Below are 25,884 nucleotides of genomic sequence, written 5' to 3'. Positions count from 1 at the left end.
ACTGCGATCGGGGGCGCGGGCGGCGGCGTTCGGGGGTTGTTTTAATTTTTTGGCGCTTCCCTTTCGGCGTTATTCGTGTTTTCCACCTTTATTTTTGGGCTTTTTTTTTAATTTTTGCTTCGATTCTTTTTTTTTTTTTTAATCAAAACATTTTTCGCTTTTTAAAAAAAAAACAAAACCAACATTTCCCCCCCCTCGGTTTTTCTTTCCTTTTCTTTTCGCGTCATTTCCATTTATTTTTAACGTTTTCTCGTACCCAGATATTTTCCGCCGTCAAAAACATCGCCTTTAAAAACGTCGCCGTTAAAAATCATCGCCTTAAACCGCCGTGTTACAAATCTCCGCCTTAAAATCGGATGCGCGAAAAAAAAACCCCAACATTTTTCGCGGCGAATCCTTTTCGCGTTATTATTATTATTATTGTTGCTGGTGGCGGTTGTTATTTTCTGGCGTTCGGCGCCTTCGCTCCCGTTTGTTCCCCGTTAATTGTTTTGGCGATATTTTCTTTTTTACTTTAAAAAAAAATCTCTTTTTTTTCCGCCTCGTTTTTCTTCGATTTTAATTAATTACAAAACACAAAAAAGAAGCCGATTTAATAAAACCATCCGCACGTATCAATAAAAAGCCGCGCACATATTATTGTTTTTTCGGGGCCGCGCGTGTGTTTCTCCCCCCCCGGGACACGCTCACCCCGCGCCCGCAGCCCCGGCCCAGCGGCCCCGCTGCCTCCGGTAGCCCCGGGCCGCGCTCGCCCCTTTGTTCGCCGCGGCCCGGCCCGGCCCCGGCCGCCTCGGTCTCTCCGCAGGATCGGGCCCGCCGGCCCCGGCGCTGCCGAGAACAATGCCCCGGCGGGCGGGGGGGGGCCCTGCACCGGGGGAGCACCGGGAGCGGCCCCGGGGCCGTGCACCGAGGACGGGGAAGAGGGAACGGGGCAGGGGAAGGCGCGGGGAAACAACGGGGAGGCCGGGGCCGGGAAGCGGGGCCCGTGCCCCGGGGAGTCGAGGGGCCGGGCACCGGGGGAATACGGTCGGTGCACCGGGGGGGGAACCGGGGCCCGAGCAGCGGGGGAATAAAGGAACCCGAAGCCCCGGGAAGCGGGGCCGGAGCAGCGCGGGGAAAGGGCCCGAGCAGCGGCAGGATCCCGAGCGTTGCACCGGGGCACCGGGAGCGCGGCCGGGCCCCGGGAGAGCCGGGGTGGGGCGGGCGGGGGGGGGCCGGGAGCACCGGGAACGGGTCGGGGGGGGTACTGGGGGTACTGGGGCTTGTGCAGGGGGGCACTGGTGAAATGGGGGGACTGCGCTCCAGGGATGGCGGGGAAACAGGGACCCGTGTGCAAGCGGCACCGGGGCGATCGGGGACCGCGCACGGGGGGGACCGGAGAAAAACGGGGGCTCACTGGGGATACACGGGGTAAACCGGGGGGGCCCTGGCCGCGCTCTCACGCTCTCCTTTCTCTCTCCCTTGCGCCAGGAGCGGAGGATGAGCCGGGAGCCCCGGCGCGGAGCGCGGCACGCCGCCACCGGAGCCAGCCCGCCGCGGCGCTGAGGCTCACCCAGGAGCCGTGTCGGTGTCCGGCCGTGCCCGCTGCCGGCAGCGCCCGGGCAGCACCGGCGTGTCCCCGGCATGGACGGCCGTGACTTCGCGCCCCCGCCGCGGCTGCTGTCGGAGCGGGGCAGCCTGGGCCACCGGCACGGCGCGGGGCGCGTGGCGGGTTCGGCGCACGGGGCCGTGCAGCCCACCGGACACTTCCAACCCACCAAGTACTTCCCTGCGCCCATCACCATGGCCACGCACACAGGTCAGAGGCGCCGGGGCGGACGCGGTGTGTGGGGCTGGGAGGGACGCGGGGGTCAGGCACACGGCACCGGGGGTTCAGCGTCCCCTTTGTGCCGATCCCGCTGTCACCGCGCCCGGTGGCTTTGGGCTGTGAGGTCTCACGTACACGGGGGGTATTTCCCTGCTTTCCCGGCGCGGGAGGAGCGTGATCCCCGGGTTGGCTGCGCGCAATCCCGGTGCCTGAACAAGGAAGCGTTTTCTGGTCGAACAAGGAGGCCGTTATGCGCGGGGCCGGCGCGGCGCGGCCGTGGTGCGGCGGGGAAAGGTCAGCGAACCCCGGCTCTATATAAAGCTCCGAAGCGTCAGGGTGAGAAGGGGTTTGCAGCTGCCGGAGCCGGACAAAGCGCGGCGCACGGCCCAGCGTGGTACGGCCAACCGTGCCGGCACCGGGATGGGGCTCGCTAGATCCGGCCGCTGCGCCGGCATCCGTGGCTTTGTCTGCAGCGGGCGCTCGGCTGCGGCCGCGCAGGGTTAAAGCGGGGTGCAGGGTGCCGAAAGCGGGGTGCACAGCACAGGGGGGAGCTTCGAGGGGAGCCGCTCTCCTGCTGCCGAGCTCCGGGATGGAGCCGAAGCGGGAGCGAGGCCGATGCGGTGAGCAGCGTGCCGGCTCGGCGCAGCGCTCGCGGCCCCTCGCTTCCCGCCGGCGCAGGCGGGTTTCTCGCCGCGGCGGCAGCGCCGGTTATTGTCGCCGCCTTGATGAGCTGTGAATACTAATAAAATTATATCTGCTTTAATGGGATTACAATTAGTGCGTGGATTAGGGCGGGGGGCACGGCCGGGCCGGCGCGGGGCGGGGGGGTGCCCACGGCTCCGGCATGGAGATGGAAACCGGGGGGCACCGGGGGGTGCCGGGGAGGCGGCGCCGGATCGGGCCCGGCCCGGGGCGGTTTCGCTTTGTGCCGGCGGCCCCCACGCTGCAGCCGGGCCCCCCGCCGGGCCGGGGGAGGGCTCCCCGGCCTCCCCCCAGCTTTGGGGAGCGGGGGGCTCGGTGCCCATCGCCGTGGTGGGGGGTCAGAGCCGGGGCTCGGCCCCTCTCCGTGGTGACCGGGGGGGGATCCCCGGGGGCCGCCAGCGCCGGGGTGCCGCTGGCTTCCCCCTGGCTTCTCGCCGTGTTGGTGTCGCGGCGGCGGCCGGACCCTCGCTCCCGCCGGGGCCTGGGCGACACATGGGAGCCCGAATGCAACGGAGGTTGTTAAAATAACATGGATCAGGCTAAAAATACCCCGGCAGAAACTCGCCTGAAAAAAAAAAAAAGGGAGGAAAAAAAAAAAAAAAAAGAGAGAAGCCAAACCCAACAACAGAAAGAGCTAAAAATATTCCCGGCTTTGGCAGGGCCGGCACAGCCGGAGCCCTTCCCGGCGAGCCGTGCTCCGCGGCTCCCGCGCCGCCGGGAACGCTGCTGGAGCCCCTTGCAATGATACCTGAATACCCTGAGCGGTGCGGGCCCGGCGGGAGGGGGGTCCCCAGCCCCGGCACCCCCGTGTCCCCCCAGCGCGGCCATGCCATGGGGCCGGGAGCCGCGGCAGCACGCGGAGCCCTAATTAACGCCTATGATTGATAATTACCCCACCCAGCAAATAAAGCCAGCCCGCGGTTTGCCGGCGCGGCACGCGGCAGCCCGGGGGTACCGCGTTGGCCCAAGGAAACGGGGGCGGGGGGGGGCTCCAGCCACGCTCCCCCAAATGGCTCCCGGCGTCCGGCCGGGACTACACCTCCCAGGAGCCTTTGCCGAGCGCCGGGGGCCGGAGGCCGCCCTGGGAAGGGGAGATAAAAACTGTTTAGCTTGATTTTATTAAAGCCATAATTCAGGGCTGTGCACTTATTGCAAACAAATGCTTCGGTTTGCGTCTGGTTTTGGCACCGGGACCATGCAAATGATGGCACGAGACGGCGCTGGGGGCCCGGAGCGTGGGGAGCCGCGGCCCTGCCCAGGGCTGGGGGGGGAGAGTTTGGAGACCCCCGGAGCTGCCGGAGGGTGCAGCCCCCAATCCCCCATCATGGCACTGCCCGGCTGGGGGCTGCGGTCCCACCGCCCTGGCGCACCCGCGCCCATCCCTGTGCCGAGCAGGGCCGGGGGTCCCCAATGTCCCCATCGTGGTCATGGAGGGTGGGAAACTTCAGGAGAGGCTCGGCCGAGCCAAAGCTTTATTCCGGGGCCTCAATTTTTGCCCTTCTGATGGTTTTATGGGCTAACACAGAGAGCAGACCACGGCTGTTTGTCACCGCGGTGGAGCCCTCGGTGCACTGCACCGTGCAGCAGCACCAGGGCGGCTCGCGCAAGCACCGGGCTCTGCCGGGAGCACCGTGGCGGTGCCGGTGTGCAGCTTCACCCCATTGGTGCTGCTTTGCACACCGGGGCTGGTTTGCATCCAGCTTGGCCGTGGTGGTTTGCATCCCGGTGCAGTGTGCGTACCGGTGCCGTGGCGCTGGCGTCCGGATGGGCACCTCCCTGTATTAAGTTGCCATCGGGTGCCAGTGCTGCAGCCGCTCCACATCGCAGCTTCCCTGTTGACGACTGGAGCCGGGGTCTGGTGAGGGGCTGTGAGGCCGCGGCACGGCTCCGGCACAGCTCCGGCGTGGAGCTCCGTGTCCCCCCGGCACCGCGTGCCAGCACCGCCACATGCGCCGCATCTTAAAAAGTAGGTGTCAAAGTTAAACCAGATTTTGAGATTAACTCGTCTGCTCCTCGTTAGCCACACTCGTGCCGGGGGGACACACACACGCAGCACGTGTCCAGCGGGAAGAGCGGGATGCGGAGAGCCCCCGACCCCATGGAATCACCCCGGAGTGGTTTCATCTCCTGGGTAGCGATGAGCTGGATCCGTGCTGAGATGCTGCTGCGCGCCAGGGCCCGGGGGGATGCGCCGCCAAGCACCGGCACGGCCTGATCCAGCAGCTCCGGTCACTGCTGGTGAATGCGGTGATTGACCCAAGCTGGGGGGGTCTCAGCACCCCACTGCGGGCACCCGGCCTTTGCCTCCCATCCCTGCACCGCTGGTGCTGCTGGAATGGGGGGGTCCCATGCTGGGGGGGCTGTGCCGCTGGTTGTACCACCACCGGCTCCATGGGCTGACCCCCATGGTGGGACTGGGGGTGTGGACAAGCTCTATGGAGCATTTGAGTGCCCCTCTGGGCCCCTCATCTCCTTGGGACCCGCCCCGGTGTGTGTTGTCCCCATTGTCCCCCCCATCCGGTTGCTCTCCCGGCGCTGATGGCAGCGATCCGCGACAGGCGAGCGGGGAATTACGGCGGGACATAAAAATAGCAGGATTTGGCAATTGGGTGACTCTGCAGCGATTCACACGGGCTGCGCGGCCCCCCCGGCCCCCTCCCCGCCGTAAATAAACACTCACCCAATAATCTCATTCTTGGAGTTCTTCGTTATCCGCTCCGTAAAGCGAAACAGATGGGGACAGTGTGGCCTTGCTGCCTGCACCCTGCCTGCGCCCTGCCTGTCCTGCTGCCCTGCCTGCACCCTGCCTGCACCCTGCCTGCACTCTGCTGCCCTGCCTGCCCCATTGCATCACCCTGGGCTGAATCCAGCCCCACTGAGTGCTGGGGACCCCCATTCCCAAGGGGATGGAGGGGATGGGACGTGTCCTCCCAGCCCCATGGGATTGCTCCATCCCGCTCCACGCATGAGCAGCCTGGGACCACACGGGTGCGATGCTTGCAGCAGAGCGCATGGGATGCAGGGTTACCATAAGCCCCAAGTTTTGGGGGGTTCCTTGCAGGGTTGTGACACCAGGACCCTTTGGACCCGTCCCGGCTCATTCCCATGATCCCAGCCCGTGCCAGGCCTGCGCCTGCTCCTAAAATGGCCTCTGGTCCTTGCAAACAGCGTGTGTCGGGTGTGCAAACGGGAGCATGCACCGAGCGTCAGTCGTGCAAGGAGCATGCACGGTCCTCGTGAGCCCTGGTCGGTGCATGCACACGCGGTCCCGGTGCGAGCACACGCAGTCCCGGTGCGAGCCTGCGGCTTCCCGGCGGCTCCATCCTCCCCTTCCCTCCGCCGAAAGCCGACAGCTTGCGAGTGGCACTTAGCACGGAGCGACTGCCGTGTGATTACCCATCGGATAACGTTTTAATTGTACTGCTGGCACTCTGTCAAGCTCATTTGAACTGCATTTCAATATTACGGCATTTATTTAGTGCCATAACAATATGGATTAATCTTAAATTATAACACCGAGGAAATTATATTACACTTACTTCTCATTTGGCAAATATTTAAAGGGGCGGCGTGGGTTGCAAAGCACAAGGGGGGGCCTGGGGGTCACATCCTGGGCCGGGGGCTGGGGGTGGCAGGTCCCCGGGGTGCCCGGCTGTGGGGACACGGCGCGGGAGGGTCCCTGCCAGCTCCCGACGTCTCCACATGCAGCATTAGGAATGTTCCAGCCCCGAAATAGCCGAGGGAGTAACTCAACCCCACGCACGTCCCGGGGCCGTCACCGTGCCCAGGCGTGTCCCAGGGGCTGCACCCCACAACCTCCCCTATGGAGCCCATAAATACTGGGGTATAGATCCCATGTTCCTGGAGCCACGGGGAGCCCCGGAGAGGGGGGCTGGAGACCCCCACCATTCCCGGCAATGGGGACCCTGCTGCCAGCCCCCAGCCCATAAACCTGCCAGGCTGAAGCTGCCACGGCCGGAGTGACCCCCCCATGGGGCTGCAGCCCCCACAAACCCGCCCTGGCCCCACTTGCTGGCCCAGGAAACTTTCCATCTTCCCGGCACATTCCCATCTGTGCGCGGGGGCGAAGAGCGGCTCGGGATGGGGATCACCCCTTGTTGCACCGCCCAGTCCCCCATTCCCAGCCTGCACGCCCCAGCGCCGTCGGTGTGGCCGTGCTGAGACCTGGCACGCTTGTCACATGTGTGACCCTCGGTGGATTTGAGGCCGAGGTGAACCCCCCTCGGCCCCCCCTGGCTGCGGTTTGGTGCTGAGGGGGAAGCACCTTCGATTCCCTGTTATTAACCCTTTCCTCTGGCTGCTGCCTCCCCCCAGCCCCATTTGGGGGGTCCGGGGTGCCAACAGCCCCAAAACTCATCGGCACGTTCCCGCCCCTTCCCTGCCTCAGTTTCCCTGCATGGGGGAGAGTGTGGCTGTGCCAGAGCTGCCAGAGTTCCCAACCTGCAAAGCCCATATTGCCCCCCAAAACCCACCGGGGCCCCATGGCTGGTGGCCATGGCTATGGCCACCCTTCCCTTGGTGCTGGCACCCGGTGAGGGGGATTTCGTTGCCGGCTGTGCCGGTGCGGAGCCGGGAGCCAGGAGCAGTGCTGTGGGGCTGACTCACAGCACCGGGCATGGGGAGCCCGGCCAGGGAATTCCCGGGCTGACGGTGCCGGGGGGCCGGGGTGGGACCCCACAGCCCATCTGCGCGGTGCTGGCAGCCGGCCCCATGGTGCGGGATCCACCGTGGCGCAGGCTTCTCCAGCACTGGTGACATGAGTTGTGCATGGTCTCAGGGACCCTGCCCTGTCCTCGCTGGCACCACGGTCAGAGGGGTCAGAGCTGGGGGGCTGTGCCCTGCACCAAGCCAGGCCATGCCAAGCTGCGCCACGCCGTGCCAAGCAGTGGGTGGGAATGGCACGGCCAGTGTGCGCCGGGGGATCCATCCGTGCCAGTGGCCGTGAGTCAGCGGGTGGGAGCTGTGGGGAGCGGCGGCCGCGGCCCCGCCATTCCTGCCGGGATGCAGCGCGCCAGCTGGGCCCCGCCGCCATCGGAGCAGCGGGATGGGGAGGGGGGGGTGTGATTCTTTTACAGCCTGTTTCACAGCTTCCAGAAAAGGCTCGTTCTGGAAACCTCAGCTTCCTGCCCGGCACAGCCGCCCGGCACGCTGCCGGCTCCACACCCCGTGGCGGGGCCCGCGGCACCACCACAGTGGGCAGCGCTGGGCACGGCTCCTTTGGGATGCGCTGGCACGGCGGGATGTGCCCACCCATCCCGGTGTGTGTGTGCAGCCGGGGGTGCCGGTTCCCAGGGTTTGGCTGTGCCCTCGGCCCACGCGCCCCTGCCCCATCCCGGTCCCCGGCCGGCCGGCGTAGGAAGGAGCGAGCTGCCTGAAACCACATCCCGACACTCATCCCAGAGGCATCCCGGAGGGATTAGCTGGGGAGCGTGGGCCGGCTTAGAGAGCAAAGCATCGCTTCCTGCCCCGGCCGGGCGGCCGGCCAGCCCGGGCTCCTCCGCACCGCACCGCGCCGTGCCGAGCCGTGCCAGGCAGGGGGCGAGCGGCCACGGCCCCGCCAGCCCGTGCTGGCACACACATGGATGTGGGGAGCGGGTTCACGCGGTGAGGGGTGGCCGGTCCCCCCCGCCCCGGCTCCCGCCCGGCCTCTGGCCACTGGCTCCGATGTTTCCACCATGACCTCATGGCTTGGCCGGCATGCGGAGCGGGATGGGGAGCGCCGGACGGGGCCTCCCCGGGGGGTGCTGGGGGCCCCCCAGGCTGCGGGTGAGGCCGCCAGGGTCAGGGTGGGGGCTGTCCCCCGCCCTGCGCTTCCCATGACAGCCGTGTCCTTCCCACACGCCTGCACGTGTGTGCACACATCTGGCCTTGTCCCCTCTGCCATGTCCTGGCCCCGGGAGCTGCTGCCCCGGCCACGGGGCGCTATCCCTGTGCCCCCATCCTTCCTGCCACCACCCCCCGGGCACTGGCAATGAGGTGTCCATGCTGGCAGTGGCATGGCCCAGCTCTCCCTGCCATGGCACAGCACGGCACAGCCAGGGCTCCGGTGAGGTGCTGGCACCGGCAGCAGCCGGTGTCCTGCGGCGGCTCAATGGAGCCGAGGGGAGAGCAGCGGCGTGGGAAGCACACGCATGTGTGTGCACAGCCTGGACACACGCATGTGCTGGCACACGGGATGCTTTGCACATGTATGTGCTCTCCACACACATGTGTGCCCAGGCTGTGCACACAGGGTCATGGCAGCGCCCGTTGTGCCTCGCACGCCCTGGTGCACGAGGGGGCATGAGGGGTGTGTGTGCACGAGGGTTTGATCACACAAGGACACGCATGCACAAGAGATGCACACATGCAGCGAGGGCTGCGCGCAGCCGTGCAGCAGGCGTGTGCACACGCGTGTGCATGCACATGTGAGCGTGCCGGGGTGTGCGTGCGAGCACGGGCAGCCCCCCCTGACTCTCTCCTCTCCCCCCGCAGCCGGCAGCGGCCTGATGGGGAATGCTCCCACCTCGTCCTTCATGGGGGGCTTCCTGAGCAGCAGCCTGGGCTCGGGGGGGCCCAGCCACCCCGCCGGCCCCGCCGCATCCCCCCCGGAGCCGGCCTTCTGCGGGCCCCACTCCGGCACCTCCCAGATCTGGTTCTCACACTCCCATGAAGGTGAGCGGGCGCCGGGGCCGGGGTGGGGGGCAGCACCCTAGGGTGGGGGGGTGCAGTGTCCCGGCAGGGTGTCCCCTCTCATACGCTGCTCCGCGGCTGAGGCCGGGCCAGCTCGCATCACTGGTGATGAGCAAGGGCTGCTCTGCCCTCCCGCATGGGGACCCCTGTGCTGGGACAGGCTGCACCACGGGGACCCCCCAAGGGCAGCCCTAGTTAAACAGACCCCCCCGCGGTGGGGAGCAGGGGCTCCCGGTGTCCCGGTGCTGCCCCATGGCCACACCGGTGTCCCCGTCCCCACCTGAGCGTCCGGAGCGAGCCCCGATGGAGTTAAGGAGCGGGAGGTGGTGCTGGCGCGGGGCCCTGGCAGCCGGCCCGGCTGGTAGTTTGACCGGCTGCCAGTTGGCTCCCGGCGTGCTGGGGGGGCGCGGGGGGGTCCGGGCAGCGCGCGCGGCTCCGGCAGCGGCTCCGGCAGCGCCCGCCGGTGATGGACAGCCCGAGCGTGGCTGGGAAGCAGCCTGCAGCCGCGCCGGGGTGCCGCGGTACGGGCACTGCTGACACGGGTCTGGGGTCTCAGCCCCGGGGCGATGGGGTGGTCCCTGGGGTGGAGATCACGGGCTCCAGCGCAGCATTTACAGCTGTGGTGCGGTGCATGGTGGTGCCGGGGGGGCCGTGTGCCGGTGAGTGTGCCCTGAGCGCTGTGCTCGCCCCCAGCCCCGGGGTACCCCCGCTTCTCCGGGAGCCTGGCCTCCACCTTCCTGCCCATGAGCCACTTGGACCATCACGGCAACAGCAACGTCCTCTATGGCCAGCACCGCTTCTACGAGAGCCAGAAAGGCAGGTACCGGGGTCCCTGCGCGGCGCACGGGGCCGCCGCATCCTCCGGGGTCCCCCATGGGAGAACGTGTCCCCATTGTGGCAGGGGCCAGCGCAGAGGCCGCCGGGCAGGGGTGGGGAGCGCAGCGGTGGTGCCGGGTCCCCGGGGAGCCGCGGGGCCGGCGGGTGCAGGGTGCTGGGCACCCGTCCCAGCCGCCGCTCTCGCTTTTCACAATATTGTGGCGGGTGTTTAATAGGGAACATTGTTTGGGTGGGAAACGGAGCTAATGAGGCCGTGCCTTCCCCTGCGCTCCTCCCCTCGGCAGCGGGGCGCCGGCGCTGGCACGGCCGCGGGGGCACGGGCACTGCTGGTCGCTGAGGGGCTCACCCATTGCCGTCCCCTCCAGATAACTTCTACCTGCGCAACCTGCCCGCACAACCCGCCCTGCTCCCCACCGGCCACGGCTTCCCCGGCATCACCCGCGCTGCCCCCGGGCCCCCCGCCGGCTCCTGCAGCCGGGAGCGGGACGCCGGACCCCTGCCCAAGACCCCCAAGGACTATGACCGCTTCCTGGCGGGCAAGGACAAGGTGGCCAAAGGGGACCCCAAGGAGCGGCCGCCCGAGGAGGACCCCAAGGAGCAGCGGCACAAGGCGGTGCTGCCAGTGCCGCCGGAGGGACACTGCAAAGAGGGTCTGCCCGCGCGGGGGGCCGGCGACGGCCGCCCAAAGCACCTCACGTCCTGCCTGCTCGGTGCCAAGGGGCTGGAGGGCGACGCCGGCCGCGCGGTGTTACCCAGTTGCGCCGGCAGCGCCATGCCCCGCGCCGGCCGCTGCAGCGCCAAGGAGCCGTGCCGGGGGGAGCGCGAGCCGGGCGCCCCCGAGGCGCCGCAGCCCTACGGCGAGTGCGTGGAGCGGCGGCAGATGCTGCACCACGCCGTGTCCTACGCGGTGCCCACCGCGCCGGCCACGCTCGGCCCCGCCGCCGGCTCCTTCCCGTGCCTGCAGCTGCACGCCGGCCCCGAGGTGCTGTGCCCGCTGCCGGAGCCGGCGGGGCGGGAGCTGAAGCTGAGCGGGGCCACGCTGGTGCCCTCGGTGGGACACCTCACGGACAAGAGCCGCTCCTTCCAGGTCTCGGCGGAAGCCGGCGGGATGGAGCGTGCCGAGGGCAAGGAGCGGCACGCCGAGGTGGGGACCGAGCCCGCGGCTGCTTACGGTGGCCCCTTCCACCACCCGCTGAAGGCGGAGGGTCCGGCGGAGCGGAGGATGGAGTGGGGGGGTCCCGGCACCCGGCTGAAGGGGCTGGAGTACCTGGGAGGGGGGGCCGCTGAGGGGCCCCCCTTTGCCGGCCGGGGAGCACCCAAGGGTGCTCTGGAGAAGGGCTACTTCGAGGTGCCGCCGGCACCCGACTGCTCCCGCGCCGCCCGTCCCGACCCGCTGGGTGTCCGGGTCGGCCCCTCCTGCTGCACTTTAGAGAAGGGCCCCCCCAAAGACACCCCCCCTGTGCCGGGACCCCAGAAGGTGGCGCGGATCCGGCACCAGCAGCACCCCGAGGCCGAGGCGGCCGGTGCCGGCCCCGAGGGCAAGCGCAAGCCCCTGGAGCTGAGCGCCCTGGGCTATGGGGGCCCCCCGCTGCCCCCCTGGGGCGTGCAGGGCCAGGGGCCCCCCCTGAGCGTGGCGGAGGAGCGGAAGGGGCCCTACCTGGACCCCTTCGGCACGAGTCTGCAGCAGGCTGCGTTGATGACTCAGGGTCCGGTGCTGGGCCAGGAGGTGCCGACGGCTCCGGACGAGGTGTCGGCTATGAAGAACCTGCTGAAATACAGCAACCAGGCGCTGCTGGGGGGGCAGAAGGGACCCCCCTTCGTGGGGCTGGCGGGCGTCAAGGGCAGCTGCGCCCACCAGGACGCCAAATTCCCGCCGGGAAAGGGGCAGCCGGAGCTGGAGCGGCCGGACTGTGCCCGCGGCCGGGAGCACGACGCGCTGGCCCCCGGCGAGGGCGAGGTGCGGCAGCCGCCGGTCGGCATCGCGGTGGCCGTCGCGCGGCAGAAGGACACGATGGGGCGGCCAGAGCCCTCCTATGGCGGCGGTGGCGGCGCCGGGCGGCAGGGCCGGGTGGCCGCTGGCATCAAAGGTAGGAGCCGGGGAAGGGGCTGGGGATGGCGGTGGGTTTGGCGGTGCCGCGCTGATGCCACCGTCCCATCCTTGGCACAGCGGGCACCGCGCGGCCCATGCACCTCATCGACCTGGAGGCAGAGGAGGAGCGGGGCCGGCTCTGCGAGGAGCGCCTGGGGCTGCCGGCGCGGGAGCTGCTCCTCCAGTAAGTGCCATGGTGGTGGGGGGACATGGGGACCCCACTGGGGGGGTACCCCATGGTGCGCGGTGCCGGCACACCCTGCGTTCCCGCTCTTCCCGTAGGGACAACAAGGAGCTGGTGGAGTTCGCCCGGATGCACCCATCGGGGGGGTGTCCCGGGGAGCTGACCCCACACCTGATGATCGCTGGGGGGTCCTCGCTGCCGGCGGGGCAGCTCGGGGGGGACCCCGCTGCCCATGCGCACCCCGCGCACACGCACTGGCTGCCCCGCACCCGCAGCCCCTCCATCTGGATGGGGGGACACTCCTACGGTCAGTGCCGAAATGGGGGGGGGGCAAATGCGGGGGGGGCGGGGCTGGGTGGGAGCTGATCCCCCTCCCGGTGCTCATGGCCCCCCTCGGCCCCGCAGGCATCGGCCACCCCGCGCTGCACCAGAACCTGCCGCCCGCCTTCCCCGCATCCATGCCCAGCACCATGCAGCCCGTGTTCCCCCTGTCCCAGGACCCCCCCGCCCAGCTCGTCATCCTGCCCACCGAGCCCCCCGCCCATGGCACCCCACACACGCTGGGTGAGGCTGGCACCGGGGATGGCCACGGGCACTTGTGCTGGGGGGTCCTCGGGGTACGGCTGGGGGGAAAAATGGGGCTGGGGGTGCTGGTGGGGAGGAGGTGGAGTCCCTGAGGGTGCTTTTGGAGGTGAAGGGGTGGGATATGGGAGCCTGGGGGTGCTTTGGGGGTGCAGGATTGCAGATGGGGTCCCCATGGGTGCTGTTGATTGTGCAGGGGTGGGAGATGGGTCCCTGTGGATGCTGCTGGGGATGCAGGGCTGGGGTCGGGGGGGCACCGCTGGGGTCCCCAGTTGACCCCCCCTCACCACCGGCAGCCGACGTGATGGACCAGGCGTCGCTGTGGCCCCCGATGTACCCGGGCCGGGGCCCCGGTGCCCACCTGCAGCACACGGGGCAGCTGCCCGTGTACCCGCGCTCCCAGTTCCTGCGGCAGCAGGAGCTCTATGCCCTGCAGCAGCAGCAGCGCGCGGCGCAGGCCCTCGAGATCCAGCGCCAGGCGCACGGACAGGTACCCACAGGGGCTGTGGGGCGGGATGTGGGGCTGGAGGGAGGCTGGGGTGTAGGGTGGGGATGTGGGAGATGCTGCTTGCTTGAGATGTGGGGCAGGGCTGCGGATGCTGGCACCAGGCAGCGGGGCAGGGGGTGGGATGTGGGGCTGGGCTGTGTGGTGCTGGGCAGGGATGTGGGGCAGGATGTGGGGCAGGGGCTGGGTGTGTGCTGACCTCGGTGTCCCCCCACAGCGGAAGCCGGAGGAGCAGCCCCTGGAGCTGGAGGACGGGGGTCCCGAGAAGCCCCTCAAACCCTCCCACAAAGCAGTTGCCTTAAACCCCCCGGCCAAGGGCCTGTCCTCGGCAGCCCCCGGGCCCCCCAAGCTGTCCCCTTGCTGCCACTCTCCGGCCCTGCGGCACCCGGCCAAGTGCCCCGTGACCCTCCCCACGGCCCCCTGCACTTTACCCGTCTGCCCCGCCGCCAGCTCCGCCGTGGCCCCGCGCTCCCCGGCCGACAGCCCCCTGCCCGTCCAGAGCAAGGGCAGCGACAGCGAGGACAAGCGCGGAGAGGGGCAACCGCCCCGCGACTACCCCAAGTCCCTGGAGCCAGGTAGGACCGGGGCGGCGAGGACGAGGAGGAGGGTGGGCAATGGAACCCCGTGGCGTCAGGGGGTTCCCTGCTGAGCATCACCCGCTTCCCGCAGACCTGCCCCCCGGATACAGCTACCCTGCGGCCGGCATGGGCTTCTCGGAGGCGCACTCGGCCGAGCCGGCCGATCCTGACACTATGCACGCCGGGTCCCCGCCGGCGGAGCCCGAGCAGTCCCGGACCTTCAGCCCCGCTGCGGAGGCGCTGCGGGAGCCGGGCCCCCCGCGGGAGCCGCCGGCCGGGGGGGCCATGGCCGAGGGTCCCGGGGCTCTGCTGCACCGGCACCACCTCCTGCTGGCGCCGGGACCCCTCTGCGGGGAGCGGACCCCAGCGGCGCCAGCAGGCACCGAGGAGCGGGCGCCGGTGCCCTTCGGGGCGCGCCGGGAGGCAGCGCAGGGAGCACCAGAGCAGAGCCCCACCGAGCAGCAGCGCCCAGCGCCTGCGGCCGCAGCATCCCCACTGCCCCCTGCAGCCGAGGAGGGAGAGGAGAAGGATGAAGAGGAGGAGGGTGGCAGCGATGGCTCCGAGCCAGAGGACAGCTGCGATGAGGAGGATGGTGACAACCCCGGCAGGCGGCAGGGCTGCCCAGGTGGGCTGGAGGCGCTGATTGCCGCTGGCATCGACCTGGGCGAGCTGCCGGCGCTGGGATCACCCGCGGAGCCCCCTCCAGCCCCTCCGTCACCCGCCCCCTGCGCATCAGGGATCCCCGGCATCGCCCTGCTCAGCGAGCTCGCCGACCTGGAGCTGCGCCGGCGCCGCTGCGACCTGGCGCTGGAAGGTGAGTGGCACCCGGTGCCCCCATCTCGGGTACCCACTGTCCTGCAGTTGCATGCCCTTGGTCCCCATGCCCGCTGCATGCAACCGCAGGGTCATGCAGTGCATGTGCGATGGAGCGGCCGTGCGGCGTGTGCAAGCACAGGGCTGCTCTTGCACAAGCTCTCGTGCAAGCAGTGCTGTGCAGGGCTGTGTCGTGCAGTGCGAGGGTGTCTGAATGCGTATTTGGCTGCATGGGCATGAAGGGGCTGCATGTGTGCGGTGCCCATGCGGTTACATGCATGCAGAGCAGTGCCCATGCGGTTACATGCGTGCGGTGCGGTGCCCTGGCCAGGCCCTGCTCGCAGCCCGGGGCTCGGCTCCAGCGCTGGCTCCAGGCAGGCGCTGGGATTCCCTCCCTGCTCGGCTTCCCCAGGGAATCCCGGGGGCCCTGATGGGGAAGGCCGCCATGTCCTGGCGCGTCCCCAGCGCTGCCGCGGGCGGGTGGCGGCGGGGCCCCGTGCGCTCGGTGCCGCGCGGGGCCGGGGGGTGGCCGTGGGGCCCCGCTCCCCCGCTGCGCATGGGGCCGGATGGGTGCGTCACCGCGTCCCTCCCAGCCCCGGCCTTGGCTCCGCTCGGAGATGAGTTCATCGCTGGCCGCTGCCGCGCACCCGGCCCCGGCCCCGCGGCTGCTGTGCCGTGCATGCAGCACATCCCTGTGCCCAGTGCGACACCAGTGACACCCCCTGCATGACCCCAGTGCCACCTCCTATATAACCCCATGGGACCCCCTGCATGAACCCAGTGCCACCCTCTGTATGACCCCACAGCCACCCCGGGGCACCCCATAGCACCTCCTGCCCCGTAAACATCCCTTCTCACCCTGGTAGCTGTCCCACTGCCACCATGGCATGCATGGGTTGCACAGGAACACGTGTGGGGCAGTGTGGTGGGTCTGGGGCACATCCTGCACCAGCCCCACTGACCTCCTGTCCCGGCAGGGGAGGACGAGGACCTGCTGGCCTTCAACCTGCAGAACCTGGCCACGGTGGCGGCCGCCTGGTCGCTGGTGGAGGCAGCGGCCAGCCGGGAGGGCAGCCCCCCGGCGCTGAGCCCCCTGCCCGCCTCGCCGCCGCCCCGCGCTCGCATCCCGCGCCGCAAGTACACGTGGACACCCAAAACCAAGGCCGTGAGTGTCTGCGGAGGTGGGGTGAGTTGTGCCCGGTCTCAGCCCTGGGGGTGGCTGCGAGCTGCCCACCGCTTCCTTCACCCCCAGGTTTGCCCACTGAAGGCGGCCATCGAGCAGCTCAACACGCAGGAGGTGGAGGTGCGGATGCGGCTGGCTGAGCTCCAGCGCCGCTACAAGGAGAAGCAGCGGGAGCTGGTGAAGCTGCAGAGGCGCCATGACCACGAGTACGTCCCCATCCCCATCCCGGTTGTGTCCCATGGCAGGGATTGGCGGGGGGGGGCGGCACCCATGGGAAGCTCAAGTGCCGGTCACCGGTGCGATGAGTTCGGGCCCGTGCTCAGCCCGGCTCTGCGCAGGGGCACGGGCTGCGGCTGCCGCGCGGCTCAGGCTGCCCCTGGTCTTGCCGCGGCTGCAGGCGTGACGAGAGCTCGCGGAGCCCGGCGCGGCGCGGGCCGGGGCGGCCGAGGAAGCGCAAGCACTCCAGCACGCTGGGCAGGGCCGAGAGCCGCAAGGTCAAGTGAGTGCCCGGCGCCGCGCGCCCCCGGGGACGGGCCACCACCAGCCGCTGGGGATGGAGGGGACAGGGGGGGTCCGGCCACCCCATCGCATCCCCCCATCACCCGCAGCCACGTCCCGGCGCGCTCCCGCTCTCATGCCCGTGGTGGGGGGCTCTGTCGGGTGGCAGCACCGTGTGTCCCCCCCTCCCCACCGCCGACCACGGGAGCAGCGTTGCATAAAAGCCTCTTTATCTGTGCCGTATAAAGCCATTGGTCACGCTGCAGCGGCGTTCATCGCTGCCGGCGCTTTATTATTACCCATTAGCCGCCCGGCGCAGCCGTTTCCCCACTCCCGGGCCCTGTATAATTGTCCTTCTCCGCTACAAATTGCCTCTCCCGACAGGCCCATTTGCATAAATCCTCCGAGCGAGTCCAAACACGCTCGGAGCGCGCGTGTGCGCGCGGCCCCCGGCCCCCCCGGCCCTAATAACAGTTAAATCTGTGCTAAATGGGCCCTTCAATTAAGACGGAAGGGAAAGGGGAAGAAAAAAATTAATCTCGAGGTTTTATGTCACAAAACATTAGTGAGAGAGTGAAGGTTATGGGGGGGGGGGGAGAGGGAGGGGGAGCTGGTGGATGGTGGTGGATGGGGGGGGTGCAGAATCCTGCTATGAGTGCAGGATCCATCCAGGGGTGCAGGATACATCCAGGGGTGCAGGATGCAGCCAGGGGTACAGGAGCTGCCCAGGGGTTCAGGATCTATTTGGGGGGTGCAGGATGCATCCAGGGGGTGCAAGATACATCCAGTGGGTGCAGGATCCATTTGGAAGTGCCGGATGCAGATGTGGGGTGCAGAATTCATCCAGGGGTACAGGATCCTTCTGGAGGGTGCAGGATCCATCCTGGGGTTCAGGGTCCCTCCAGGGGTGCAGGATCCATTCAAGGGGTGCAGGATCCCTCTGGGGGGTGCAGTGTCCCCCAGGGGTCCGTCGGGCGCCGTGCCCACGCCGCGCTCCCCCCCAGGGCAGTGAAGACCAGCCTGTCCCTGCTGTGCGCCGAGCTGCGCGGGGACCCCGAGCCCAAGAAGAAGCGGAGCAAACTGTCCGAGGCCGCCTTCAGCAGCATCAAGGGCTCCCCGGTGAGTCCGGCCCCCCCAGCAGTGAACCCCATCCCGGTGCCTGGGGGGTGCCAGCCCCATCCCAACCTCCCCATGCCCCGCAGGAGAAGGTGCGGTGCAAGAAGAGCGGCTCGCAGGGCAAGCTGGCCTGCAAGGTGGCTCACAAGGTGTCGCAGCTGAAGCAGAAGGTGAAGAGCAAAGGGCTGCCCGCCGGCATCAGCCCCTTCCGCCGGAAAGACCCCAACCCCGGCGGCCGCATCCAGAAGAAGCTGTCGCGGCCCAAGAGCTCCAAGGCCACCAAGTACCAACCGCAGGACCCCGACCCCCGGCAGCCGGTGGGATTCAAAGGTAAGAGGGGATGCAGCATCTCCCTGTCCTGCATGGGGATGCAGCGTCTCCCTTGGCATGAGGATGCTGCAGGGGCCACCCCTGGGCGCACAGGGTCCCTCATCGCTGTCCCCTCCTCTTGCAGACGAGCACGATGAGGACACAGACAGTGAGGACGGTGACGACGAGCCAGGCTTGTCCCTGCCGCCCTCGGTGCCCGTGGCCGTGCTCGGACCATCCCCGTCTTCTGTGGTGAAGATGGAGGCCAACGAAAAAGCGAAGAAGAAGAAGGAAAGGCAGGGACTGCTAGGTAACGGGGTCACCCACCGGGGTGCAGCGGGACACGGGGAATGGGGGCTGGGTGAGCACCCATGGGGTACCCTGACCCGCGTGTCCCGCCCAGGGCCGTGCCGCCTCGGCAGCCCCGAGGGCGAGGTGAAGATCAAGCGGCGGCCGGTGAAACCGGGCACGGGGAAGCTGGAGAAGGTGCCGGCACGGCGGAAGGCGGGTGAGGAGGGCGGCAAGAAGAAGCTGAAGGCCAAGCCCAAGGAGAGCCTCCGGGCACCGGCCCCCAGCGGCTCCAGCGCCGCGGCCGCCGCTGGCAGCATCTTCACCGGCACCGACCCCCGGCACTACGGGGCGAGGGACGAGGGGGCCCGTCTGGCCAGCGAGAGGCTGAAGAAGGCCACGCGCAAGAGCAAGGTGCTGCAGTCGGCCCTGAGGGTGAGTGTGGGGCACCCATGGACTATGGTGTGCGGAGGGATGGGTGCTGGGGCTGGGGGTGCTCCTGGGGCTTGGGGGCACCAATGCGTGGGCTGAGGATGCTGAGATGGTTGGGGGCACAGATGGGCCCCTCATGGGTTTATGGGATTATGGGGTTCAACGGGAATGGTGGATGGGAGGCACTGTTGGGCCCCAACAGGCTGTGGTCACTGTGGGGGCCCATCATCCAGCTCTGACCCCCCCTTTCCCGCAGCGGAAGAACGGGGCGCTCTCACTGGCCCTCTCCCCCCGGAGCGCCAAGACCATCCTGAGCAAGGGCAAGAAGCTGGCCAAGGTGAAGAGCAAAGTGGCCACCAAGCAGGTGAGAGGCAGGGGCCGGACCCCCCACCCCAGCACAGCCCCCCTGTACCCCCGACACCCCCCTCTGAGCTCCGTGTCCCGCAGTGCAAGGGCCGGGCGGTCAGCAAGCTGCTGGAGAGCTTCACCGTGGAGGACGACTTCGACTTCGATGACAACAGCAGCTTCTCGGAGGAGGAGGAGGAAGCGGGGGGCTGCCTGGCCGGGGCGGCGCGGGGGGGCCGGCGCTCCCCCCTGCCCCACGCCTGCGCCATCCAGAAGGAAGACCTTCGGGACGGGCTGCACATCCTCATCCCCAAGGAGGACAGCCTGCTCTACGCCGGCAGCGTCCGCACCATCCAGCCCCCCGACATGTGAGTGGGGGGGGCCCTGCTGCGGGTGGGGGTGCCCCGGGGCAGGGGGAGTGGGTGCTGAGCCCCTCTCTGTGCCCCCTTCCCAGCTACAGCATCATCATCGAGGGCGAGCGCGGCAACCGGCAGCGCATCTACTCACAGGAGCAGCTGCTGCAGGAGGCGGTGAGCGGGGCGGGGGTCCCGGGGGGGTGTCGGGGGAGTCCTGTGCTCAGTGCATCCCATGGAGCCCAACACGCCGGTTCCCCGCAGGTCCTCGATGTCCAGCCGCAGTCGCGCCGCAGCCTCCCCCCGGGCACCCGCGTCTGCGCCTACTGGAGCCAGAAATCCCGGTGCCTGTACCCAGGGAACGTGGTGCGAGGTGAGGAGCTGGCGGCCGGCGGGGGGGGGGGCTGTCAGGGAGCCCGGCCCCATCCCAACAGCCCCCCCGGTGCTGCAGGTTCCTCCAGTGATGAGGAGGAGGATGACCCCGATGCGGTGATGGTGGAGTTCGATGATGGGGACACGGGGCACATCGCGGTGTCCAACATCCGCCTGCTGCCCCCCGACTTCAAGATCCAGTGTGAGTGGGCTGGGGGCTGCAGCCGGGGGGGGTTACGGGCAGGGGGTGCAGTGGGGCTGACCCTGACCCCCCCGCTCTGCCCACAGGCACGGAGCCGTCCCCGGCGCTGCTGGTGTCCAGCTCGTGCCGGAGGACGAAGCGGTCGTGCAGCGACGTGGCCACCCCCAGCGAGCTGCCCCCCGGCCTCTGCCCCGACCACGACGGCCCCGAGACCCCCAAGAGCTCGGGCAAGAAGGCGGCCGGCAAGGAGAGAAGTGGTACGGAGGGACGGGGGGGCTGCCACCGGGGAACACCGAACCCGGGGTGGTGAGGGGGGTGGCACCGGCAGTGGCGGTGTGAGGGGTGGTGGGATGCAGGAAGGATGCTCAGATGCAGGCATCGGGGAGGATGAGAGGCGGGGAAGCAGGCAGGGAGAAGGGATGCACGGAAAGATGGGGTGCAGGCGTTTGGGAGAGGGTTATGGCAGGATACTGGGATGTGGGGAAGGATGCTCAGATGAAGGTTGAAGGGAAGGATGCTGGGATGCAGGGAAGGATGCTGGCATGGGGGAGGATAGGAGGCAGGGATGCAGACAGAGAGGGGATGCAGGAACAGATGGGGTGCAGAGGGTTGGGAGCAGGACACGGCAGGATGCAGGGAGGGATGTGGGGCTGGGATAGAGAAAGGGGTGGCACAGGGTGCTGCAGCGATGAGGAATGGACATCAGGCCGCAGGGAAGGACGTGCAGGGACACGGACAGTGCTGTGTCCGTCCGTCCTCCCTCACATCCCCTCCTGACCCCCATCTCCCCGCAGGCAAAGCCATGGAGGTGCTGTCGGGCAGCAAAGCGCCGGTGCTGGCTGACCCGTTCCTGTGCCGGCGCGGCGCGCCGCTGCTCAGCTGGTCGGCCGTGGCGCAGACGAAGCGGAAGGCGGCGAGCAAAGGCTCGGCCGTGCTGCAGAACCTCTTCCAGGTCAACGGCAGCACCAAGAAGCTGCGCGCCAAGGAGGCGCTTTTCCCGGTGCACCACCACCACCACCTCGCTGCCCCCGTCTTCGGCAACGGCTTCGGCGCCGATTCCTTCAGCCGCATCGCCAGCTCTTACGCGTCCTTCGGCGCCGGCGCCGGGCTGGTGCTGCCGGCGGCACAGAAACTCCTGCGCTCCAAGAAAGCCGAGCGGCTGGAGGCGGAGATGGGCAAAAGCAGCCGGAGAAAGGCCGGCAGCGAGTACCTGGTGAAGCTGGACCACGAGGGGGTGACGTCCCCCAAGAACAAGAACTGCAAAGCGCTGCTGCTGGCGGACAAGGACTTCGGGGCCAAGCTGGAGCGGCCGCTGGCCAGCCACGGCTATGCCCACGCGGCGCTGGGCGGCAAGGATCGGAAGGGGCGAGCGCCCGTGCACCAGCTGCCCGTGGGGCTGGCGCTGAGGAAGTACTCGGGACAGGCCGAGTTCACCCTGAACTGCGACAGCGACTGCCACAGCTCCTACTCGGACATGGACGAGGACGAGGAGACGAGCGGGCTGGGCGCCGACGTGCCCTCGCGCTTCATGACGCGCCTCTCGGTGTCCTCCTCTTCCTCGGGCTCCTCCACCTCCTCCAGCTCCGGCTCCATCTCCACCTCCAGCCTCTGCTCCTCCGACAACGAGGATTCTTCCTACAGCTCCGAGGACGAGGACTCCACGTTGCTGCTCCAGACCTGCCTGTCGCACCCGGTGCCGGCGCTGCTGGCGCAGCCGGATGCCCTGCGCTCCAAGGGCGGCGCGCCGCAGCGCTGCTTCCTCACCAAGGCCGCCGCCGCCGGCCCCAAGGCCAAGCTCAAGCGCAAGGAGGCCATCAGCTTCTCCAAAGCCAAAGAGTTCTCCCGGAGGCAGCGCCTGCCCTCGGTGGAAAACCGGCCAAAGATCTCCGCATTCCTGCCCGCGCGCCAGCTCTGGAGGTGGTCGGGGAACCCCACACAGGTACGGATGGAGCCTGGTGCTCGGCACGGCCGGGAGAAGGAGCTGACACGGCACTGAGGGGCACAGGGCATGGGTGGAGGGATGAAGGCGTATGGGGCAGGGTGCTTGAGTGCATGTTGCACAGTGCCTGGGTGCTCAGGGTAGCGTGCATGGGGCGGGATGCGTGGGGCAGGTGCTTGGATGCATGGGGCAGGCTACATGGAAAAGGGTGCATTGGGGCATGGTGCATGGATGTGCAGCACCAGGGGCCTGCATGCGCAGGATGGGTGCAGTGGGCGCAGTGCCTGGGTGCTCAGTGCAGGCTGGTGGCTACACCAGCCATGGCACTTGGGTGTCTGTCAGTTCACAGGTCTGGATGGGTGCTATGAGAGCATCCCACCCTGCCAGCACTGGGTGCCTGCGGGCTGTCCGAGCGGGTGCATGCGGGTTTAGGGGGTCCATGCACCATCCCTGACCCCCCCATTCCCTCCCACAGCGGCGGGGCATGAAGGGCAAGGCGCGGAAGCTGTTCTACAAGGCCATCGTGCGGGGCAAGGAGACGCTGCGCATCGGGGACTGCGCCGTGTTCCTCTCGGCCGGGCGGCCCAACCTGCCCTACATCGGCCGCATCGAGAGCATGTGGGAGTCGTGGGGCAGCAACATGGTGGTGAAGGTCAAGTGGTTCTATCACCCCGAGGAGACCAAGCTGGGCAAGCGGCAGAGCGACGGCAAGGTGAGGGGTGCGCTGTGGTTGCGGGGTGGCGCGTCGGTAACGGGTGCGGATGGATGGTGACACCGTGTCATGGTCCCGCTGCAGAACGCCCTGTACCAGTCGTGCCACGAGGACGAGAACGACGTGCAGACCATCTCCCACAAGTGCCAAGTGGTGGGACGGGAGCACTACGAGCAGATGACCCGTAGTAAGAAGTACCAGGACCGGCAGGACCTCTACTACCTGGCTGGCACCTACGACCCCACCACGGGCCGGCTGGTGACCGCCGACGGGGTGCCCATCCTCTGCTGACCCCCGGGGACGACGGGCGGCCCCCCCGGCAGTTATGCAAAGCCCGGGGTGGCCGGAAGGGGGGGCACACACGGGGGGTGTCGTCGTCGTCGCGGGGGGCGCAGGGGGGGCTCCCCTACAAGCCATACTTTCCCTAGTACCTCTGACTGTTTGCCAGCAGGTAAAGCAGAAATCAGGTGTGTTGTTCTATTTATTTTGCTTGTAAATATTGTATTTCTCCCGGGAAGTTTTATGGTAAAAAAAAAAAAAAAAAAATGGACAAAACTGACGACAGGAAAGAAAAAAAAAAAAAGAAAAAAAATCCAACACAAAAAAGAAAATACACAAAAAAAGATGGAATTATTAATAATATGGGGTTCGGGGGGGGCGTTTCCGTTTCAGTGCACTGTATCCCCCAGCCTGGCTGGGACGAGGCCAGCGGGGCAGCGCTGATGGAGGGGGGCTGCGGCGGCAGGACGGGGGGTGCTGATGGATGGGGACCCCCCCCCGGCCCCAGTGCAATAGCGGGGTGGCCGCGGTGCCGGGGGACGCTGGCTCGTCCCGCCGCGCCCTGCCCGCCGCTGCCCCGCGCTGTAAATGTGTACAGGGGGTTTTCCAGTGTAAACACTAATGAAAAACACACAAAATGGGGCAAAAAAACCCCAACCATCGACGTTAAAAAAAGGAAAAAAAAAAGAAAAAAACAGGAAAAAAAAAAGGGTTAAAAACACAAAGGTTTTATGAGCAGCAAACTCTATGTAAAGGCCTTTTAGTATGGAACTTTTTTATTGATAACTTGGCTTATGAATAAATATATGAACCGTTGCTGGTGCCGGCTCTGCCTCCCTGTCCCTCCTGGTGTTGGCACCCCCCGCCCCGGGCACCCACAGCAGCACCCGCAGCTCAGTGCAGGCAGAAGTGAGGGTGAAACCACGGGGTCCCCCCGTGCTGGTGGTTTTGGGGGGTACCAGGACATGGGGAGGATGGGGAAGGGGTGGTGGGATGCAGGCAGGGATAGGAGAGTGCAAGCAGGGATACAGACAGGGATGCAGGCAGGGATGCAGGCAGGGATGGGGAGATGGAGGCAGGGATGGGGGAGATGCAGGCAGGGACGGGGGGATGCAGGCAGGGACGCAGGCAGGGAGGGGGGGCTGCAGGAGCAATGCGGGAGGGAGGGAGGATGCAGGAGCCTGCGGGAGGCTGGGAGGAGGATGCGGGCAGGGCATGGGCAGGATGCGGGCAGGGGGGGGCAGGGGGGGATCAATGGGGTGAGGAGGGGCAGGCAGGAGGAGCAAGCAGCGGGGGGGGCGGCAGAACGCTCCTACCCCACGTGGGGACAGAAGGACAGGCAGAGCTCGCACACCATTGGCCGCTCCGCAGCCAACCAGAGGGTGTCGGGATGCAGAGCCCGGCGCCCATTGGCTGGCGGGGAGCCCTTTTGTTCTCACCACCCGGGGGCCGTTAACCCTGTCCCTGCCGGGCGGGGCTGAGGCCGCGCCAACTCGTGTCGCGGAGCGGCGCGGCGGAGCCGTGCTGCCCCCTGGCGGCCGCCGCGGGACACGGCGGCAGCGGGGCGGGGGGGGGCTGCACCGGCGGGCGGGCGCAGGAAGGGGTGGGCAGATGGACGGACAGCCGGACGGAAGGAGGTTGGACAGGTTGGTGCAGGGACGGCGGGACGGACAGATGGATGCAGGGAAGGGTGGATGGATGCGGGGTGGGGGGGACGTGCAGCTGGACAGACAGATGGGTGCAGGGATGGACAGATGGGCGCAAGGACGGGTGGACAGACGGATGGACAGACAGACGAGGGGGACACGGATGGCAGGGCTGGCGCAGGGAGGACTGGACGGACAGATGGGTGCACAGGGGGCTGGATGGACGGACAGACAGGCAGCTGGTGGGCACAGATGGCCCTGCCCCACGGGTCACCCCAACCCCTCCCCTGCACCCCGAGCCCCGCAGTGTGCCAGCACCGCGGTGGCAGTGACCGGCCCGCACGGCCGCAGGGCACAGTGCCACCAGCCCCGCTCCACACCCCTTTGTGGGTGACCGATGCAGCACTGTCCCTCTCCGTAGCTGTGCCAAACCACTGCACCCACCATCACCTCCAGGGCATCAACCAACCCCACAGGTGCCCCTGGAGCAAACCCCATCACCCCCGGGGGCACCACGTGCTTCAGCTTGTGCCTGCTCCATACTGGTGAAGAGGAGGGGAGGAAGAGCACGGTGGGGCTGGGAATACCTGTGCAGAGGGCGAGGGGAGCCCAGCCTTCCGTGGGGATCAGCCAAGCTCCAGCACAGCTCCCCGCTGCTCAGCGCAGGATGGTGCTGAGCATACAGACACACAGCACCACGGCTGCAGCAGAGCTGGTGCAACAGCCTCACCTGCAAGTGCTCATTAACGAATTAGCAGGTTTCCCTCTTTCCCTACAAGCTGAGACCAGGCCAGGCTTGGGGGGCTGCCCCCTTCCTGCACCCCACACCACCTTCACCAGGCACCACCATGGGGTTCCACCCCATTGCAGGCAGGACACACGGCAGCACCAAGCCCACTCCCCCCGGGGAACCCCAGCCTGGAGCAGGTCCCATCACCCCCCTGTGACTCCCCTATTTCAGCCCCAGCAAGGGCGGTGGCGGGAGGGCTGGAGTTTACTGCAGCTGGTTTATTTCCGTACACGATGAGGTGGTTGGTGGGCATGACAATTTCTCAACTTCCCGAGGACTCGGTTACAAATTTTGGTTTCCTACCGTCATGTGTGAGAACAATTAAGGCAACGTACAAAAATCTGACATAAATTAAACCGATGCGGAGATTTACAGGTGTAAATGCAAAGTTTCAGCAACTCAAGTTGAGGAACCTCAGCCCCGTGATGGGGGGTGGGATGCGGGTGGGGAAGGAGGAGGAGGAAGAGGATGAAGGCTGGTTCGTAAGGCTCGGACGCGATATGTTTTCCCAACCTTGCTAGAACGGCAGCGACAGAGGTGAATTCCCGATGGACTCCTACCAGCCTCTACAGGGACTCTGGAATATCCACACACTGGATGCACAGCAGCTCTGCCCCCCAATACCCTGTA

General features: G+C 67.6%; 2 protein-coding genes across 2 annotated transcripts in view; one reads left to right on the top strand and one right to left on the bottom strand.

Moving 5' to 3' along the window:
* Positions 1–1,470: 1,470 nt before the first annotated feature.
* Positions 1,471–23,634, top strand: BAHCC1 (BAH domain and coiled-coil containing 1). Its single transcript, XM_030506419.1, has 26 exons — positions 1,471–1,798; positions 9,005–9,184; positions 9,896–10,018; positions 10,405–12,126; positions 12,207–12,312; positions 12,411–12,619; positions 12,718–12,876; positions 13,191–13,384; positions 13,617–13,974; positions 14,069–14,791; positions 15,768–15,955; positions 16,043–16,179; positions 16,371–16,472; positions 17,476–17,590; positions 17,674–17,917; positions 18,042–18,206; positions 18,300–18,619; positions 18,873–18,980; positions 19,064–19,329; positions 19,416–19,491; positions 19,579–19,687; positions 19,766–19,888; positions 19,975–20,145; positions 20,683–21,827; positions 22,303–22,539; positions 22,624–23,634. The coding sequence occupies exons 1-26, from the start codon at positions 1,624–1,626 to the stop codon at positions 22,828–22,830; spliced, it is 7,662 nt and encodes a 2,553-aa protein (XP_030362279.1). The 5' UTR covers positions 1,471–1,623; the 3' UTR covers positions 22,831–23,634.
* A 1,818-nt stretch (positions 23,635–25,452) lies between these two features.
* Positions 25,453–25,884, bottom strand: part of ACTG1 (actin gamma 1) — a 2,805-nt gene continuing 2,373 nt past the window's right edge. Inside the window, exon 6 of the mRNA XM_030506420.1 lies at positions 25,453–25,884. This exon is cut by the window's right edge and continues 369 nt beyond it. The gene's annotated coding sequence lies outside the window, so the exon portion shown is untranslated.

Source organism: Strigops habroptila, chromosome 14 (genome assembly GCF_004027225.2).
Source record: "Strigops habroptila isolate Jane chromosome 14, bStrHab1.2.pri, whole genome shotgun sequence".
NCBI classification, from domain to species: domain Eukaryota; kingdom Metazoa; phylum Chordata; class Aves; order Psittaciformes; family Psittacidae; genus Strigops; species Strigops habroptila.
Note: the sequence above shows the minus strand (reverse complement) of the source record. Positions and strands in the feature narration are given on the sequence as shown.

What these genes read in the sequence shown, in the direction of transcription:
- BAHCC1 (XM_030506419.1), top strand. Translation starts at nt 1,624, where the DNA reads ATGGACGGCCGTGACTTCGCGCCCCCGCCGCGGCTGCTGTCGGAGCGG. An exon ending in GTTCTCACACTCCCATGAAG is followed by an intron (nt 9,185 to 9,895) that starts GTGAGCGGGCGC and finishes GCTCGCCCCCAG; the next exon opens with CCCCGGGGTACCCCCGCTTC. An exon ending in GGAAAGGCAGGGACTGCTAG is followed by an intron (nt 18,207 to 18,299) that starts GTAACGGGGTCA and finishes TGTCCCGCCCAG; the next exon opens with GGCCGTGCCGCCTCGGCAGC.